Source organism: Meleagris gallopavo, chromosome 7 (assembly GCF_000146605.3).
Source record: "Meleagris gallopavo isolate NT-WF06-2002-E0010 breed Aviagen turkey brand Nicholas breeding stock chromosome 7, Turkey_5.1, whole genome shotgun sequence".
Taxonomy (NCBI): Eukaryota; Metazoa; Chordata; class Aves; order Galliformes; family Phasianidae; genus Meleagris; species Meleagris gallopavo.
Genome location: NC_015017.2, coordinates 14,759,449 through 14,777,472, shown reverse-complemented (window position 1 = coordinate 14,777,472; position 18,024 = coordinate 14,759,449). Strand labels below are relative to the sequence as shown.

At 34.8% G+C, this 18,024-nt stretch overlaps 1 protein-coding gene across 1 annotated transcript in view; it reads right to left on the bottom strand.

Moving 5' to 3' along the window:
- Positions 1-18,024, bottom strand: part of TTN (titin) — a 235,702-nt gene that overhangs the window by 93,579 nt on the left and 124,099 nt on the right. Inside the window, 25 exon segments of the mRNA XM_031554287.1 lie at positions 738-877; positions 967-1,233; positions 1,687-1,953; positions 2,050-2,316; positions 2,424-2,550; positions 2,674-2,813; positions 3,262-3,525; positions 3,656-3,922; positions 4,034-4,297; positions 4,386-4,512; positions 4,995-5,134; positions 5,284-5,559; positions 5,772-6,047; positions 6,228-6,623; positions 7,446-7,496; positions 11,265-11,351; positions 11,579-11,632; positions 12,015-12,092; positions 12,622-12,726; positions 14,181-14,261; positions 15,095-15,169; positions 15,765-15,857; positions 16,320-16,403; positions 17,018-17,101; positions 17,331-17,429. Of these exon segments, the coding sequence (XP_031410147.1) occupies positions 738-877; positions 967-1,233; positions 1,687-1,953; positions 2,050-2,316; positions 2,424-2,550; positions 2,674-2,813; positions 3,262-3,525; positions 3,656-3,922; positions 4,034-4,297; positions 4,386-4,512; positions 4,995-5,134; positions 5,284-5,559; positions 5,772-6,047; positions 6,228-6,623; positions 7,446-7,496; positions 11,265-11,351; positions 11,579-11,632; positions 12,015-12,092; positions 12,622-12,726; positions 14,181-14,261; positions 15,095-15,169; positions 15,765-15,857; positions 16,320-16,403; positions 17,018-17,101; positions 17,331-17,429 (4,109 nt within the window).

Sequence of the window (18,024 nt, the reverse complement as noted above, 5' to 3'; positions counted from 1 at the left end):
TGAGGGTGGCACGTATATGTGCTGATGGATTAGCCAATACCATTCATATGAAGACCAATCAGAAGGCCAGAGAGAAATAGAAAATGGTAAGGTAAGCTTGCTTTGTGATCTTTTCTTAAGAAGGGTTCTTTCATCCAGACAATGATTTTCATGGAACTTTTGATCATTTTGATTATTCACATCAGCACTGTAACATCAAACATTGCCAAATTATTTCCTGTCATGACTGTACTTTTTTTAAACTTCCAGATCTTACCACTAAGGAATTAATAATATTTAATTAAGTCATACACCATTTAAAATATTTTTTAGCTGTCATAGCAACAGTGAAGAGTATAAAAATGAGATCTACATCTGTTTGTAACAAACATAACTCAAAAAAAAAACAACAAACAAACAAAAAAACTCACAGAATCTAAAGTTTCTATTTTCAAATGCTATCACATTTAACAGAACTCCATAAGGTCTCTGCATTTTAATTTTTAGGAACTGGCAACAGAGAGTGTATTTATGTAAAATCATTTATTATTTAGATATTTCATATAATATTTTGTACTGATTTCTATTACATTTTTAAAGTTATTAGGAAAATTACACTATTTTTACAATAGTTACCCTAACTGAAAGTCGAATGAATTTTCACTTAATTTCTGCAACCGCCTGCTTCTCCCTCACATTCCAGCTACATGTAAAATTGTTAAGTAACATATAAGAAAGAACTTAAAACACATGCTTACAGGTGATTCAGTCAGGGGTTCTCCTTTTAGCTTCCAATTGCCATGGACACCTTCCTCAGATATTTCAATATCAAAACGGGCAGTCTCTGTCTCAATCACCTCCACACTGTATAGTGGACGGATAATTTCAATATCTCTGTCTGGAGAGAGGAAGAAAAAAAGAAAGATTGATTCCGTCAGTCTCTAGTGGACCCCAAAAGACTACTTTGACATAGCAACCCAATCCTACCTTCAATATTGAGGTTAGCAGAGGTTTGATCGGTACCACAATCACAAGTATATTGTCCAATGTCTTTCTTCAAAGCTTTCTTCAGTATAAGTATTCTCTTTTTACCATCAGCCTTAATAACAACATTCTTTGATGGAGTAATTGGTTTGCCATCCTTCATCCATTTCACTGGGGCATCTGCTTTGCTGATTTCACATTGTAAAATCACTTCATCTTTCTCTACAGCTGTGTAATCCTGAAGCTTCCCAGTGAAGTAAGGGTCTCCCTCTGAAAGTGAAAGGACAATGATTCTTACTGTAAATATATTTCCTGTTTATGCCTTGTAAGAGCAATCAAATATAGTCCTTATTATTATTGCATAGTTTGCTGCAAAAAAAGAAAACATATCTAAGAAGCATTTCAGTGTATTACTCATATTGCTGACAAAATGATTTCACTCTTTGTAGGAGCTTCAGAGCACCATATAAGTAGTATTTTATAGCTAATTTTGCCACGCCTGGATGAAAGCTCAAAGTTATTTTAATCATCCCTTGTGAAGGGTAAATGAAGCCCAGTGGAAGACAAGCAAATTGTAAAACACTGTAGAATAGGTTTAGGTAGAAAAAAACACAAAAACCCAATCCTTGCCAAACCAAACAAATTACAAGACCTTCTGATTTTTCATTAGGAAGACTCTTCTGATAATAACATATCATATAAAATCTTTTTGGGTATGCTTACCCAGAACAGTGAGTTTAGCTTCTGAGGATTTGCCCATAGCTTCCACTCTAATCTGAGAAGTATCATCAATAGTAAGATCTTTGATTGTGAGTGTATGAAATTTGCCATCATCTGTCATTGAAACCACTTTAGTGGTATGTAATCGTTGGTCATTCTTGAACCAGACAACGGGGATATTTTCATGAGAGAGTTCTACTGTGAACACTGCAGTTTCTCGCTCCTTTTTTGTTACATCCTTGAGAGGAGTAATGAATTTCAGGCGAATACCTATGTCAACAAAATATTTCATTAGTAAAAATACTATGAATAAAAACAGTTTAAGAACAACTATGTCACAACTCTTTCCTATAAAGGCAAACAAACCTTCAATAATTAGTTTGGCACTTGTTCTTTTATCTTCAGCTTCAAACATATATTTAGCCTCATCATCAAATGCAACAGATTTAATAATCAGAGCATGCTTTGTCCCATCCGAAATTATTTCAAATCTTTCATCAGAAGTGATCTCTTGTGTTCCTTTTAACCAGCGGAAGGTCTTGGGCTCTCTGGACACTTCACATTCAAACTTGGCTTCATCCTTCTCAAAGACCTTCACATCACTTAGTGGAGTAATGAAGATGAGAGGCAATTCTGAAATCAAAGATGAGTACTTTCAGTTCAGCAGTAGATTTATATAGAAATTGCTACCACTGGATTTGTTCTAGTGCCCTAAGACCTTGGCAAAGTGCAAGCTGTACCTTTCACTTTCAGATTGGCAGCACTTTTAGCATTAGCAGCTTGGAAAGACACTTCTCCAGTCATATCCAGTCTGCAGTTATGAAGGATGAGAACATGCTTCTTCCCATCTTCAAGGATTTCACACTCCTGGTAATAAAGAAAAAAGAACCACTGAAATATAGGTATTCCAAGAAGCTACTCAGCAAACTTTATAATCAAATACGTTTTCCTAGCATAAATTATTGTCTAAGAATAAAGCAGCAGTCTCACAGGTGAAGGTGTTAGGGTCTCTCCCTTCAGTTTCCATATGGGATGGACATCCGGCTCAGAAATCTCAATTTCAAAACGTGCTGTTTCACCAACAAATACTTCCACTCCATACAGCGGGCGCTCCACTTTAATTAAGCGAGCTAAAAGGAAAAAAAAGTTCACATTTTCTTACTCATTTTGTAACATAGAAAATGTAGGACTGAAAAGGATCTCAACTCTCTCCTTATTCCTTTTTTCAGAATTCAAATACTACTACTGATAAATGTGACCTCTTTTTAAAAAATTCAGTCTACAACATCTTCCTACAATATGTCTGAAAGTTTAGTTATCTTCAGCAAGAATATTTTTCTTCATAATTAAGTTAGATATGCTATATTTAATTAAGCTTTTTTTTCCCTGACTGTAAATGGACAGAGGCAAAAATGAGAATCACTGTCTTTACAACAGCCATTTACATATATATTGTCTCTTCTTAATATACTTGGTAATTGTTAATTTATACATTTCAACTACATAACCATTATCATCTATCAACTTTGTTTTACAAAGGCTTCAGTACTTTCCCTTAGACAAGGTATGATGACTTACGCTCAATGCCAATGTTACAATTTGTCTTGTCCGTTCCACAGCTACACTCATAAACACCCTTGTCACCCTCTGCAGCCTTCTTGATTGTTAGGATACGGCGCAAGCCATCTGTTTTTATGGAAATTCTGCTTGAAGCAACTAGTTCTTCACCATCTTTGTACCATTTTACTGGGACATCTTTGCTAAGCTCACACTGCAGAGTAACATCATCTTTCTCCAGAGCACTGTAGTCTTGTAATCTCACAGTGAAGTATGGATCAGCCTCTACAAAAGGGATATTGAATATGAAACATTAAATTAGTGATACAAATGTATTATTTTGCAACTCTCTACTTAAAAACATTGCTTATAGTTATGATATAGTGTATTTTATATAGCATATTTAAGTAATTACCTAAGACTTTGAGGTTTGCTTGTGTGTTCATATCCTTAACTACAGCTTTGATTTCAGAGATATCATCAAGTGTTACTTCTCTCATTTCTAGTTTATGAACTTTTCCTTCTGAAGTAATAAAAACGGTTCTGCTTGTATGGAGTCTCTTATCATTTTTGTACCATTTCACTAGCATGTCTTCATGAGAAAGCTCAAACTGAAAGTGAGCTGTTTCTCCTTCTTTCACTGTTTGATCCTGTAGAGGTGAGATGAACTTCAGCCTCACACCTGTAGGTTAAAAAGCACGCATAAGTATCAACAGAAAAAAAAAAAGCTCGTGATTCTAGAAGATGTGTTATATATACGTAATTTGTAACATTTTGTTCATAAAATACTTGCCTTCAACAAACAGTCTTGCGGTGCTCTTCTTGCCTTCAACTTCAGCAGTGTATTCTCCTTCGTCATCAAACTGAGAATCATTGATTACAAGAATATGTTTCTTTCCATCTGCAATGATGTCAAACTTTTCTCCAATCTTCAGTATATCAGTGCCCTTAGACCATATAACATTGGCTTCTCTGGTAAGGACACATTCAAATCTTGCTTGGCGTTTCTCAGGGACAGTGACATCTTTTAGGGGAACAGCAAAGTCCAGTTCAATTTCTAAAAACAAAACAGAACACATTATTTGTATCCGTGCTCAGAACTCTTTCAAAGTTGATGTTGTGTTTCATTTCACAGCACATTGTACCTTTCACCGTCAGGATAGCTGTAGTAACTGCATTAAGCGCTTGGTAAAGGACTTCACCAGCTTGCTCTAACTTGACTTTGTGCAAAGTTAGGAAGCGTTTTCCTCCTTCAGCTTTGATTTCACATGTCTGCAGGGATGACAGACTTTGGTAAATATTATGCAAATTCATTACTTTTAGACATTTTAAATAAAGAAATTCTACTAACATTTGATACACTGTAGAGTCAGACTGGAATTATTTCTCAAAAAATTAACACTTACTAAAAAATGACAATTAAAAAACAGAGTGCATTTATTCAGTTCTCTACCCTTCTTTTAAATATTTGTTCCCTCTGATGTACATAAGTTATATCTATTACAGTCTGAATAATATGCCATTATCTTTTGAGAAAATAAGCAGTTCAAAAGAGAGCCTTAAGGCATATAATCTTTACTTTGAGAACCACATCTTTTTAATCACCAAAATGTTTAGTCTTTCTACACTCTGGACTGAGTAAGAGTGGCATGTCTGCAAAAATTTTATCATAAAAACTTTTTATCATAAAAAGTGAACCTGCTCATAGTGTTTAATTTTAAGTAAGCTATGTTGTTATATTCAAGAATGCTTACAGGTGAGGGTCGCAGGATTTCACCTTTCAGCTTCCATTCACCAGGAATATCTTCTTCCGATATTTCTGTATCAAAGTTTGCTGTTTCTTTCTCGTAAACTGTAACATCCTCTAATGGCTTCAGAAGTTCAACTTCACGTTCTAGAATGCACAAATTAGCAGATATGAAATTAGGTCAAGTTTTGATAAAGCTTTACAAGAACTCAAATGACCATTTTTATTTTTGTTTAGAGATTTTGGAATTTATAACATATAAGGTGATTAAACATTGAAAATAAGAGAATCCTTACCCCCAAGGGTCAGTTTAGCTGGGTATCTGCGACCTTCAATTTCTACTGAATATTCTCCAATATCAGCAGGGCCAGCATTCTTAATTTTCAGGAAAATTTTATTTCCTTCTTTCAAGATTTCTGTCTTGTCAGTTGGTTCAGCAGGAATTTCCTCATCGCCTTTAAACCATTTAATGTTTGGTGTATCCTTGACAATGTCACAGGTAAAAGTAGCTGTTCCTTTTGGCTTTACATGCTGGTCTCTTATAGGTTTTACTAGCCAGTCTCTTATCACTTCTGCATTATAAGAAGTTGCACAGAAATATAGGTTATTTTATTACAAATTGATGAATCATAAACAGAAGAAAGAGGACTTACAGATTTTATATTACAGCAAGCATTTAATAGCTGCAGAAGTGCTACCTATAAGTTTATATTGCAATGCTACGGGCGAAATACTGATTTTAAAAGAGCCATAGAGGAAAGAGAAGATTATTTTGATTGCTTACCTACTACCTTAACACAAGATGAGCATGAGAGCTCAGAGTCTTCCACGGTAACAGTGTAGGTGCCAGCATCAGAATCATCTGAATCAGTGATGGTGAGGGAATGTGACAAACCAATAATACCCAGAGCAAATTTCCCAGGCTTGTCTTTGATGATCTTCCCATCCCTTCTCCAGACCACACTTCTTTCTTTATTAAGCTCACAAGTCAAGTACAGTGGCTGGCCTTTAACCACAGTGACTTCTTCTTCAAGTGTTTTCACAAATCGTACCGGGAGTTCTGAGGGAAACACATTATTTTGATTTCTCTCATTTGTATAGCATGATGAAGAGTACCTTACATACTAAATCAAACTTTATAGTTATTGATGAAAACTAAAATATGTATTTATCACTGTAAATTCATAAGCTTTAGTAGGAGTTAGCCTTTAAATTACTGACAGATCTGAAGTGGGATTACCTTCAACAATGAGTTTGGCAGTAGAGGTCTTCTCTTTGTTCCCTAGTCGTAATACACAAGTATATTCACCAGCATCTGACAGCTGGACATCAATGATATGCAGTTTCCTGTCTTTGCCATCAGCAATAAACTTGTGCTTTGGGCTCTCTCGGATGTTACTTCCATCCTTCATCCAGCTGGTAATTGCAGTGGATGGTGAAATAAGGACTTCAAAGATTGCAGAAGACCCAACAGATTCTGCTTCTTTCAGCACTATATCTTTCATCTCCTTGACAAACTTCAGTGGCACAGCCTTGAGTTGATAAGTGAATGGAGGCTCTTCAGGAGGTTTTTCACCACCGCTACCTGGCCTGAGTTTCCTCCTTTCTGCATCTGCTGGTGAAGGTGTCTTCTTGGCTGTAATTCAGAATCAGAAACAAATAATTTAATTGTTTTATTTTACTTTTCTTGTAAGTTTCCTGCAATTCCAAACTGGAACTGGTTTCTGATCCACCTGCTTCAATTATGCATTTCATAGTATTGCAGAACCCTATGCTCTTAGTGGAATTTCAATAGGGCCAGTTAATTAGTGTTAATTTTTTGAGTTAATATTAGATGAACTGAAAAAACTGTGACTGTACTAGTAACAAGATCACAAAATCTCATCTATTCAAACCAAAACATAGAAAAACAGAATCATGCATTTATCTATTGAATTTGAAGGCACAGATATTTTGAGATAAATTGGGCTTAAACTTCAGAACAATCTGATTTGTATGAGAATCAAAGGGGTTTAAGTAGCTCTTCTGCCATCTCCTCTTTGCTTCCAATAGACTAGTTGTGCCCTGAAAGTGGAGGCATAGCCTTGCTCGCATGATATAACTTTGTTGGAAGGCTGTGCAATCTCTAACTACACTCACACAATAGCCAAGTTTGGTTCTGTCTAATATTCTGGTGATGTCCAACTATTGAGAAAAGCATGCAAAGGTTAACTGACATTTTCTATCAATGGCTGAATCAACTGAAATTTTAGACATTTTTATTGAAAGTATGCCTATTAACTACTGTTGCTTAGGCAAAAACAACAAATCTTCCAACACACTATAAAAATCTTTGCTGGGTAGTCTAATTTAGAAGATTGCTGAATAGTGATTTTTTTTTTGCTCAAAGCATTATTGATAATTTGAGTTCAGGATTGTAAAACAATAGCAATCATAGCCATTTAGTAATCATTCTTACCTTTGACTGGGCTGATACCCTTTGGAGTTTCTTCTTTTGTTGGCTTGGCCTCTGAAGCAGAACAGCAATATTATTAGAAATGGAGTTAAATAAACATGCATATTAAATTAAGATAAATTTATTTGACAAATAATATTTTCTCCTCCCTTTGTTATGAACACATGGAAGGGGAGGAAGATATAGACATACATATTTATTCAGCTTATGCTGTCTATATCTGAATGAAAGCTCAGTATCTTTGAGGATGGGAATGATATATTCAGCACCGGAGACCAAAAGGCAGCTTAGGAGCTACTAATGCCTCAATTTATTGTCCTGTAAAATTCTGCCATACCCTAACACTTCACTTGCAATTAGGGTCTTAATCAGTACCAACTTGTCAATCAAAACAGTTGAAGTACCTGTTACAAATTATGTGTTATTTGAGAAAAAGCACACACACTTACTAATAGAGACAACAAAAATATAAGTTGTATAAATTAAATACATTTCAGGATAATGTGATATTCTCACAACTGAAGATGTTCCATAAGTTGTCCAATTTGTGATGACCCATCTAAAACTTCTGAAAGCATTTGCCACACTATGCTGCTTCTTATCATGATTTGTGAAAGAAAATGTAGTGTATACTTTTAATGTCAGAATGATATGAACAAAATGCAGGACAGATTTTATTGCAGTGGATGGAAAAATGAATGCTAGAAAAATTGTGCAAGTATTTCTGAGAAGACAGTGGCACGCAACATGATTTATACAGTCTTACAAAAGCGTGATGTTCAGACAGTGAACATAAACAGCACAGAGATACATATATACAAGTAAAACAAACATGTAAAGGGTGGCTGAATGCCAATAGAGTGGATGGAAATGTGAATGGTGTTAAAGAACAAACACTGCAATGGCAAACGGTACTTTCTCTTGAAGCAAATATTACAAGCACTTTGTGGAAGAATTTGGCAGTAGTCTTCCTCACCTCGCTTTGCATGAGGCTTAGCAGGAACATCCAGAACTTGATGTGATTCGCTGGATGCATCCAAATTCCTGTCATCACTCAAGAGGCTACTGGCCTGCTCAATCACATGAGCAGGTTCTGATTTCCAGTACTCTTTCCCTCCTTCCACTTTCTTGGGAGTGATTATCTTACCTATGCTGGAGGAGTAAGTGATTTCTCCACTTGCAGGAATTCCTTTACCTGGAAGCATTTCCTTCTCTTTTTTCTTAGTAACAGATGTGCTTTTTCTAATGTCATTTTCAGCTGCTGGTTTTTCATCTGATATACCTTCTATCTCTTGAAGCACTCCTCCAGAAAGCTTCACTTCTTCCACAGTCAGAGGAGCTTTCTTTTCTTCAGTTTTAATTTTGCTGCTTTTGACATCCGGAGCTTTTTCACTTTCATACTGAGTAGTATGAAGCTTTTGGAATAGTTTTTTATCTTGATTCCTTGGTGGCTGAATAGGAACTTTCTTTGCTGACTCATTTCTGTTAGCTATTTCATCTCCAACTCCCTTTTCATATTCTCCTATAGGAACTTCTCTTTCCATTCCTTCACCTATAATCACTGTATCAAATTCTTGTTTTCCCACGGGAAGTTCTTCAGGGGCATTTGACTGTCCAAATTTGTCTTTTTTTAAGTGGCTGCTGAAAACAGTTTTGTCTTTCTTCTCTGGTACAATTCTTCTGTCTGGTTTTTTATCACTTAGTAGTGCTTTCTCAGTCAGCAGTGTTTCTAAACCCTCCTCACAATGAAGTTCAATGGGTTCTCCTTCCTCTGCAGAATATTTTTCTCCTGTTTTCATTTCCACTACTTGTGGACAAAGAATATACTGTTCAAAGACTCTGTGAGCTTTTACTTTAGGGACCACCTTTTCTTCACTGAGGTGTTCTAGGTCAATATCTTTTTTCAGTGCTGGTTCAGTAGTCTCATCAGACTCTTTCTCATGATCTTGAATAATTTCCATTTTCTTTGCTTCTTTATTAAGAATCTTATACATACGAATTTCAGCTACTGTGGTACCAGATTTCTTCATCTGCATACCGCGGTCCTTCGTGGATTCTCCAGGGAGAATTTCTGATTTCTCTAGAGTAAATTCTCCTCTCTTTTCTTCACTGGTAAGCAGAGGAATATCAGATATTTCTGCTTGTGTGATAATCTTCACAAATGAGGTTTTATCCTTAATGGGAAGTTCTTCATGTTGCAAACTTATGTTCGATTTTCTCTCTTTTCTTAGAAATCTCTTCTTGTCTCTGGGATCAAAAGGCCTTCTGGGTATAAGACTAGGTACATAATTTGATTCATTTTCCCCTCCTTTTTCATGTGCAGGAATCTCTTTTTCCTGAAGAAGCCTAGACTTGTCAGAGATTCTCTCTATATCACCTTCCTCATGAACAGCCAGTTTAGCTTCATCCCTCTTTCCTTCTCTGCAAACAATTTCCTCGTGTTCAGACGATACACAGATCAATTGCAATTCCTCATTAACTAGTAGTGGTTCATTCTTTTCATAAATAATGTGACCCATTGCAATTTCTTTTGTCTCACCTGTAGGGGTAGGAGTCCTTGAAATCAAATGAGTCATTTCTAGCTCCTCTCCTTCAGGAGGCAGCACAAAATATTTAAGAATTACTTGCTCCTGCTCATATCCCTGTGATTTTAGTAATCCATCAGCAGTTTCCAGCAAAGTTTTTAACTCAAGAGGCTCTACCATCTGAATGTCCAGATCTGACTCTTTAGGACTTACTCTCTCTTTTATATGTGCATGTTTCTCAACTGATATCTTCTTTAACACAATTGACTCAGTCTTGTCTTCTTCCACTGGAGGCATTTTACCTTTATGCTTTAGTAAAGATGGTGCATCGGGTTTTTCTGCAGCTACAAAGATTTCACAGGTAATTTAGAGAGTTAAAATCCAAAAGAACAAGCATCAAGAACAGCACATTTTAAGACAAAATTTCCAGCTATACCTGAAATAAAGTGAACATAGAACAATTTTTCTTCGTACAACAGACTATACAACAAAACACAAAACGAAACAAAAAAGATAAGAATGATACATAAAAACAGCACAGAAAGCAAAATGTCATGGTAGAGAGCAACATCCCAGTAGTTTACCAGTCCATATTCAATCCAGGTTAAAAGCAGCAGAAAGTAATGGTTCTTTAGGACCTGGTTACCTATATAAAATGGATAGTAGTGCCACTATGTCATCTAATCAATGGCTGATTTAATTATGGGCGAGCAGCACCTACATCAGTTCTACTGATGGACCTCAGACTTAGAATGCTTTGAGGAGGAGAAAGAACGATTTGTTCACAGTGGGGTATGACTTACAGTCCTAAGCATATCATATTAAACTATCAATATGGTGTTTCTTCAACACTGCTGCCACTTTCCCTTGGGATTTCAATAACAAATTATTATTATTGAAAGCAGAAGATCAATAATGCAGGAATTATCTAGAAATATGTGTAATCATCCATTTACAACACAGAAGATTCAAGATGCAGTTCACAAGACATACATCAGAACATAAACAACATGAATAAACAGAATACACAAACTTCATAGTAGGAAAAAAAAAAATACAAGCATACATTTCACAATCCAGAAACAATAGTACAGATTCATCTCAGTGGAATTCCACAGAGATAAACTTCACATCAGGTGGTAGTATCAAGGATATCAGGATCCTGGGACAGGATCTAAAATTACCTGGTAATGAATGAGTTATATGATTGTACAGCTCTTAATTGTCTTTATCTTTCATGTATTTAGTTATCTTATAGAGAAAAACCCTACAAGTAGCATAGAACTATCATAAATACCTGCTTTCTTTCCAACAACAGGAGTTGTCACTGGTGCAGTAGTAATAGCTGGTGCTGGTTCTGCTGCTGGCTTTGGAGATTTTAAAGCTGTAGGACAAAAATTATAAAGGAGCTCTCATTTATTTATTTCAATGAATACTTTTGTTTTAAGCATGATATTCTCTAATTCTCTAAGATATTCTGCAGAGTGCATGTCTTTACAGTACTAAAGCTGACATGTATTTTTAATGTCATTTTAAGGAAAAAACTCTAAATGAAAAAGATAAGATGTACAAGTAAGGTTGCACTGGTATTCATGGCTAAAGAAGTCTTACCTACGGCAGGTTTAGGTTCAGGCCCAGGAACTGAGATAGCTGCCTGCTTAGGTTCTGGCATTTGAAACACAACAATCACAAATAGGTTAATTTATATAATTTATATTCTCATTGGACATAAAATTTACAAGCCACAATACAGACAGAGTTAATGGAGGACAGACTTAATTAATTGTTTCCAACCAATTTTGCCAGCAAGCAAGAAATTTACTTGAGATGAACTCTTTAAAAGCAAGATAAAATAGAAAAAAAAGATGAATTTTTCAAGCACTAAAGAATCAAAAACAAAAAGAAATCCTGAAGAATGCAAAGTAGTTAACACATATCCAATAGTCATGGACAGAGGGGATGGCAACAGTGCATTAGTTTAAATGAAATGCAGCAATTAATATAATTTAGTTGCTGCAATAAGAAAAATAGCATCACACATCTGTACCTTTTGGTGGTTCAGGAACATGTTTCTCCTCCTTTTTAATGACAGGTATCTCAGGTTTCTTCTTGGGAACTTCTGAGACTTTAAAACATTATTTTGTAAGATACACTGAAACACCTTGGATCTCCAGATACCTCACTCTCCAATATAATTAAGTTTTCACTCTTTTCAGATTTCAAGACTTTGAGACATTAAGTTTTAAGAACATGTATTTTTAAGGCTAGGATTTGAATAAATTAGAAGCAGTAAAATGGACAAAAGGACACATATTTGAAGACCTTGGCTAAAAGAATATTTGGATCAACCAGTTCACTGCAGCTTTTTCAATCAGTTTTACAGTATACTTGTAAATTTCTCTTCTACACTCAGATTGACAAGTAATCACACATTGTAGAATTCAGATCCCAATGTGCATGCCAAATTTGGTGGTGCTTCCAGCAAAGCTCTGATTCACAAAACTACATTTATGAAGCTCATCTATTCAAACCTGAATTTTAAAATTCAGAGAATTTTGGAACTCTGAGTTGCAGAGAATATTTTTTAAATTTTTTGTTGTTTTTTCTTTTCCACAAAACTTTTCTACCAGACAGATTTGAATGTAAGCTAGTACCTTCAGGTTTCTTAATTTTTTCTACTGGTGTAGGTACTGGTTTAACTTCAGGTTTAGGTTCTTTCTCTGGTTTAGGTTCTTCCTCTTCTGGTTTCTTTCTAAGAACTTTAAAAGAAAAGTAATTTCAGTTTTTAAAGCACAGGTAAACAAATGAATAAGATAGATAGTGAGTAAGACAAAAGACTAAACATATACAATTGGTGAAGAAATAGGCATATGAAATACACAGTACAATACTATTCTGAAAGCAGTTAAAAATAACCTAGAGCAAAAAGATGCTTTAAGATCAATCTCTTTGAGTAGAAAGATGTTAACTGTCTATGACAGAATACGATTTCTTATCATAGAATTTTCATGGAAAAGATATGATGGGTAGGTATTTCAGGAGAATAATGGAAGATAAAATATATTTTAAAATAATATTATCTATTTACACAATATTCATCAAGCATGTTAGTTAACAACAGCTTTTCATGTCAAGCTATTTTTAATCTACAAATATCCAATATGAAATTCAAAATGTCCTACTAGATTAAATAACATCACTGCAATTTCTTAGCGCTTTCTTTTCAGCACATTTTAGGAACTGTTCTTAATGTATCTTTGCATCTATGGTGAGTGAATATTGGATTAATTCTGTGAGGATTTAGTTAGCAGATAAGTGTCCATATACAACATTTGAATGACATCTGTCAGTCTCGTGTTTTCTTCTGAGAGAAAAAGTGCATCTATTACAATTTAATGATCAATTACCACACAATTATGCATTAATAACTTAAGTTATAGGTGATTTTCAGGGACAAAATGAAGGATTCTGGATTAAATATCTACTGACTTCCATCAGAGAAGAAAACTATAATTTTCAATTGTTGTATTTGGAGAGCTCTAATTTATACCTTGTCTGGGTTACATTTTAGTTATTTTTGTCCTGTCAGATATGCATTTTGGGTATCTAATGAGATTCATCTGAAAAACTGAACATCTGTGGAATTGGATGGTCTAAAATTTGAAGGGCACAAATGATCACTCAGTATTTCAAAGAGAATGGGAATTACTACTTCTTTTTTAAGCTTTGAGCACAAAGTAATTTGGAAGGCTCAAGACTTTGCAGGAAAGGAGAATGATGTCCAACAGTGCCACTGGACCTTGGGAGCAGTGCAGTAATTCCAAGAAAATCATAAAAGAGAATGCCACGTGTGATTTTTAGTAAAATCTACAGTATCACAGGAAAATACGTAGGTGTCCATGAACTGAAGATACTGAAAAATTGAGTTTTTGTATAAGCTTTATAGACAATAGAAAACAGAAGAGAGTTACAACAGTGAAACAGATTTTCACCATTCTACTCTGTTTTCAGCACAGTTCCTTTGGACTTAACTAATTTTTGATATGCCCTTGCTTTATCTCTTCAGTTATAAACTCTTTCCACGATACACACCCATCAGGTAGTACACTATTCATGTAATTTTCTACACCACATAAAGCAACATTACTTAGGAGAACACACTGAACAATGTTAGTATGCTGGGGTTTTATACTGTTTTATATTGTTACTGTACCTCTTTTCAAAACAACTTCTTCTTTCGGTGGAGGAGTAACTTCAGGAATTATTCTACGAGGTTTCTTTACAAGTCCAGGAACTTAGAAGAACGTTATTCCAGATTTTATTATAGGTTCATACCAGTAGAAAGAGCTAACTAACAACTAACAACTCCAAACACACAAATAAAGTGCTGGTCCACTACTGAACATTCAAAGCAAATAATTGCTGAGATTGAAGTCAGTATTTTCAATCAACCTCCCATATTATTTGTTCACAGTGGTCTTAAAGGCCTATGCACAAGAGTAAATTTTCATACAAAATAACAAAACTGAAGTATGGACTAAGAAAACTAGAAGAGTTACGTATTCAAAGAGAGTTATCATAGTTACATTTTAACTCTTTCATTACCTTCACCTGTACTATGATATTCATAGTTTAATCTCTAAATTTAAGAAACATTAAGAAGAGATATTTATATGGTGTTGCTTAGAACCCTAGTACGTATGAAGAATGCAAAGGAGTACTTGTGAAGTGTCTTGCTCAATTTATCTTTCACAAGCTAATTCTGGAAGCATCTTTTCACAAAAAAAGTTACATTTCAGACAAATAGTAAGTATGGATGAACAATGCTATATACATTTAAAGAGCATATTCTTATTTCTCTGTAAGCAGAGAACTGGAATAAACACAAATGACAAAACTTTCTTACTCTTCCATTATTATCTTTTTTGCATCTCACGAATTGTAAAATGGAAATTTAATGAGGACATGGACTATATCTATTCAAGACTAGAGTCTATTCTTGAAGTATAATCTAACAAAGGCACCAGTTTATATTTCTGAGCAAATTAAAGAAGAATATACTGAAAGATATAAGTCTTGTTTCAAAAGATGCCTCAGAGAATAAAGATATTTCTATTAGGTAGGTACCTTTAGCAGGTGGGGGTTCCAATTGTGGAGCCTCAACAGGTTTTGCTGTCACAACTTTCTTCCTTGTTTCAGGAGCTTTAAAGAAAATTATTTGAATTTTATCATATATATCATCTGATTCCAAAAAGAAATAAGTTTCTCAAAAATCCATATAGCTGGTTAATACAAGTGACATTGTAGAAAGCCAAGGGTTACAAAGGTAAGATTCTGGTTGATTAGCTATTTAGAAGAAGTCTGATGAAATGAAGCAGAGTTGATTTGAAACCAATGTTTACAAAGCAGAATCAGCAAATTATGGGTGAGGATTCTTGTCCTTTGTAAGAACATGTTAAAAGTAGAAGAATTATATTAAGCATAACGAATGTGTTAACTTTCTAAAGATATTTATAAATACATTTATTTATTCAAGAACTACTGAAAAGAATGCATGCAAACTGACTTGGCATAATACTAGTAAAATATGGTAAGTAAAAAAATATTATTTACCCACAATATGCTGAAAATTCATAAAGATTTAGCATTAGCAAAATGCCTTATTAGAGTAATAATAGAGAAGGAAAAAAAATCCAGTGACACGTTTTAAAGCACGCTTTTTAAGATTCACCAGTGTAATTAAAAAAGATTACATGTCTGAATCTCCATTGTAAATGGTGGCTTCAGATGCTTATACCTTTAAGTAGTTCTTTTGCCAGTTTAATATCTTCTACTGGTGCAGGAACTGCTGGCTTTCGCTTTTCAGGAATTTTCTTTTCAGGTTCTGGTGCTTTAAATAACATTAGGTATATTTAGAATAAACGTACTACCACAGTAGACGTGAAGAGTGCGAACATAAAGACGATCATTTTCCATTTCCAATGAAGTTAATGAAAAAAATCTCATTGATCAAATGGGAGTAAGAGTTTTAGGCTATTGCTCTGTAGCTTACACAAAATACAAACATTCAAGCTCACTTAAAAAAACATGTTAATAACATGAGGACAAAGATGGGAAAGCAAATGATAAGAAGAATCCGGTTGACAGGAAACAAAGTGAAAGCACTTAAAATATTTTGCATATTATACTTAGAAGAATTAAGAGATCTGAACTCGTTTGCAACATTTAACAGGGAAGGAAATACATGGAGACTGACAGCACACAGGTATATTTGTGGAGAAAAACAGAGCAAGAAAATCTGAGCAGTAATGAAAGAGGAAACTGTCTGATAGCCTCTAGGTAATCTATATACCTTCAACAGGTAAAGTTTCTTCTACTTCTGTTACTGAAATTTCTTCTGTTTCTTCAACTTCACTTTCCTTTTCAATTTCATATTCTTTAAAGAACATTGATAACTGGTGTAAGTTTCCAATGATAAGATCATTGCACACACCAATAAAAAGCAGGCTACTCCAATACACACAGACAAATACATGTTAGGATACATAATCACTCAGTATCAGCTCATACTGCTAATTTTGCAGTTAATGCATTCTTTGAGAAAACTGCTTTATCTGCAAGTATAATTCAGGGTTATGTGGAGGATAGTATTTTTTCTGCATACAATATAAACGAAATAAAATTTGGATGAGTATTTACAACTGGAGAAAATAAAAGCTTGAATGTTCTCAGTTAATTTAAGATTACAGCAATAGAAATACTAGGTCTTACGAAATGTGAATTTAGTGAGAATTGATTATTGCCTAAAATTGAATGATAAAATATACTCTTAAGAATACCCAACATAGGACCATGTGAAAATATTTAAAGTAATATTTTACTCTCTCATAACGAACTGTAATAAAAGAGACAAAAAACACAAATTGGTATAATCTAAAATGTGAAGTGAACAAATTACAAGAACTAGAATGGGGAACAAAGAACAATTTTTTTTTTTTTTAAAGCATACATTTGGAATAACAGTTAAAAGGACTGCCTTTACAATAATACCTTCACTTGGTAGAGGTTCAGGTATTTTAGGAAGAGCAACAGGTACTTCCTCCTCAGAGGCAACTTTCTTGGGGGCCTCAAGCACTTCAAAAAATATTAATACATTTTATTTACATGCAAATAATTGTGTGAATGAAACATAGAAAAACAATGGCAACTACCACAAAGAAAATAACAGCAAGTAACAGTGTCCATAACAACAAAAGAGTGTGTTCTAAACAGGAAGTCAACATGACACGTTCTATAGACACAGTTATAAACAAAGGAAAGAGAAACAGAAAAGACATTCTAAGTGCCTTCAAGACATATATACCTTTGGTTGGAGGAGGCTCTGGTTTTTTGAATTCTGGCTTTTTAGGTGTTTCAAGAGTCACTTTCTCCTCTGGGACAGTTCTCGCTGTCACTTCTGGTGCTTTAAAGATATTTAATTTTCATTTTTGTGAATATTGAAACAAACAAAAGCACAATGCAGAAAAGAGCCAATAATGAGAAACAGATTAAGAATATGAAGAATAAAATTTTCAGGGACAGTGCATACACAAATATATAAGCACTGTGCATATCACTGAAAATACCAAAACTGTTCATGACACTGATCTATATACCTTTCAATGGAGGAACCTCACGTTTTTTAAGAACAGGTACAGGCTCTGGTTTCTTGGGCACTGGCACAGGCTCTGGTTTTTTGGGCACTGGTACAGGCTTTTTGATCACTGCCTCAGGCTTCTTGGACACTGGCACAGGCTTCTTGGTCACCGTCTCAGGCTTCTTGGGAACAACCACTGGAACCTCTTCTTTTGGCTCCTCCTCCTCAACCACCTCAGGCACTTTAAAGATATTAGTTCCTTTTACTTGACAGGGACAAAGATCAGCAGACAGCCTAATGGTGAGCAGCAAAGCAGTAAACCAAGCCCTTGGCATGCTACAGGCAGTCTTCTTCAGCCATCCACTTTTCCTTCAGGTGGACTGCTTGCAGCAAAGAGCCTAAGCAGGACTTATGGCAGGGC